Below are 2,500 nucleotides of genomic sequence, written 5' to 3' on the forward strand. Positions count from 1 at the left end.
TTCCGACCGCGTTTTCAAAGCCGTGTCTGACATCTGCAAAACGTTCAGTAAGGCTTTTCTCTCTCTCTATCTCTGACTTCTGCATTTTTTATATCTCTGACACTTCAAGTAGATGTTCACTTGTCGTGTTTGTGGTAGATCTTGAGACTTAACATGAAAACTGACAATGTGAAATGAATAACATTATTTTGTTACAATGGCACCTGTCAGGGGTGCCATTATATATTATGCAAGTGAACAGTTGATGGGTTGGAAGCAGGAAAAATGGACAAGCATACTGATCTGAGCAACTTTGACAAGGGCCAAATTGTGATGGCTAGACACGTGTGATGGGGTGTTCCTGGTATGCAGTAGTTAGTACCTACTAGGGCTGCACGATTTGGGGGAAATATCGAATCGCGATTTTTCTGACAGAAATTGCGATTATGATTTGATTTGCGATTTAATTTTTTTATGTCAAGCTTCAGTTCAATATTCAGTGTGTAGTAATTTTAAAACATATGACGCAGCATGAGATACCATCAGTATTAACTGGTCTATATTCTAATGCAAGGATGAGAATTTAAAGATGTGATGTGTCAAGTTAAATAAAGTAATAATGAAAACAATTGCAGCAAAAAGAAAAATAGCGATCTTGCAGGTGTAACGCTTATTACCCTCCTAATAACACTAGAACCGCCTTTTCCCATGCCAATGAACAAGCAAGAACTACTTCGGTGCATGCAGCCCTTTTGTTTGCGCTATTATGTTGTTAGTTGCTGTTAACACTAATAACACTCAAAAAAACTGTAATGTTCATAAGAGTGGCTGTTATGTCCTGAAACCGTAAAGCTGGAAATTTTTAAACGTAGTATGCATTTTATAAAATGTTGAATAGAAGTCGTTTATTGGTGATTTCATGTTGGTCGAAGTTTCCGCTTTCAAACTGTATACGGTTATTTTCTATATAAATCAATTCAGGTGAAACAAAATTGTTCATGTTCATGGGTGCAAACTCTTTCAGACTCTCACGCAAGAATTCTTACGGCAAATTTATATTTTATTCTGAACTTAAAATTAGCTGCATCAAAAACGTTACGGCAGTTTGCAAACCCTACAGACTATTTGCAAGGTAACCATCGAGTAGTCTAACCAAAGCAGCAGGCGCACAATGAATTCTGGACTAATACGATCATGTGTTCGTCGCATGATTGGCTGGTACTGTATGTATCGTCCAGCCTACTATGGAGCCACAGCAATGACAATGGTGCATCATCGGGGGTTACGTTTTTGATTGGAAAAGCCATCCGACGGTTTCCGAATAACAGATAGGTGTCCTCTTCGGTAATCATCGTCTGCTGCTTATGCTGTCACCATGCCTCGCAAAGATCGAGAACGTAAAAGAAAGCAAGCTGAACTCGCGGCTACTGCCGCAAAATGTTGCAAATTATCTACTTTGTTCAGGTAAGTGTCAGATGGTGTTGTAAAAAAACATTTGCTGAGGCATAGCAGATTTGACTCCGAGAAGTACCAAGCTCTGCTGGGAGGATATAGGACTGGTAGCGTGCAGTGTGCAAAAAACGAACGTCAAGTCAATTGTCATGTATACTAAAAGAATACGGGTGTTCTGAGCAAACAAATACAAAAATATTGACGGCTCCTTTATTGTTGGATTTTGTTTTTTGAAATATATATATATATATTCTGTCTCAAATCGAAGGTCGTATTGTGTAGGTTGTCTAAACTTGGTAATTACAGTAATTGGTAATTAGTGACTCAGTATTGGTCCAATGCCTTTTTGGAAAGTTTCTGCTTTTTTGAAAATAAAAAAAAATGCATCCTTTATGGAAATAAAATTCCTCCACAAGGCCCGAGGTGTCCTATGAAATTTAAATAAATGAAAAAAACATTTTTACTCCAGATTTTGGCCTTGTGCCCAGGCTTAATGGCCTTGTGCCCTAGAAAAAATATGAATAGCCAAGGCCAAAGTGGCTGTGCCCTCCTAAATCCTTATGTCTAGCCCTGTGTATGTATGTGTGTGTGTGTGTGTGTGTGTGTGTGTATATACACTCACCTAAAGGATTATTAGGAACACCTGTTCAATTTCTCATTAATGCAATTATCTAATCAACCAATCACATGGCAGTTGCTTCAATGCATTTAGGGGTGTGGTCCTGGTCAAGACAAACTGCTGAACTCCAAACTGAATGTCAGAATGGGAAAGAAATGTGATTTAAGCAATTTTGAGCGTGGCATGGTTGTTGGTGCCAGACGGGCCGGTCTGAGTATTTCACAATCTGCTCAGTTACTGGGATTTTCACGCACAACCATTTCTAGGGTTTACAAAGAATGGTGTGCAAAGGGAAAAACATCCAGTATGCGGCAGTCCTGTGGGCGAAAATGCCTTGTTGATACTAGAGGTCAGAGGAGAATGGGCCGACTGATTCAAGCTGATAGAAGAGCAACTTTGACTGAAATAACCACTCGTTACAACCGAGGTATGCAGCAAAGCATTTGCGAA

At 39.3% G+C, this 2,500-nt stretch overlaps 1 protein-coding gene across 4 annotated transcripts in view; it reads left to right on the plus strand.

Annotated features, from left to right (window-relative positions):
- The window catches only part of LOC140578351 (fermitin family homolog 2), a 119,699-nt gene that overhangs the window by 21,065 nt on the left and 96,134 nt on the right, over positions 1–2,500 (plus strand). For 3 of the 4 annotated variants that reach the window (XM_072698912.1, XM_072698913.1, XM_072698914.1), the window contains exon 3: positions 1–47. This exon is cut by the window's left edge and continues 187 nt beyond it. The exons of the other annotated variant lie outside the window; for it this stretch is intronic. In XM_072698912.1, coding sequence (XP_072555013.1) covers positions 1–47 — 47 coding nt within the window. The remainder of the gene's footprint in view (positions 48–2,500) is intronic. 4 annotated transcript variants of the gene reach the window in all.

This window comes from Paramormyrops kingsleyae, chromosome 14 (genome assembly GCF_048594095.1).
Source record: "Paramormyrops kingsleyae isolate MSU_618 chromosome 14, PKINGS_0.4, whole genome shotgun sequence".
Classification (NCBI taxonomy): domain Eukaryota; kingdom Metazoa; phylum Chordata; class Actinopteri; order Osteoglossiformes; family Mormyridae; genus Paramormyrops; species Paramormyrops kingsleyae.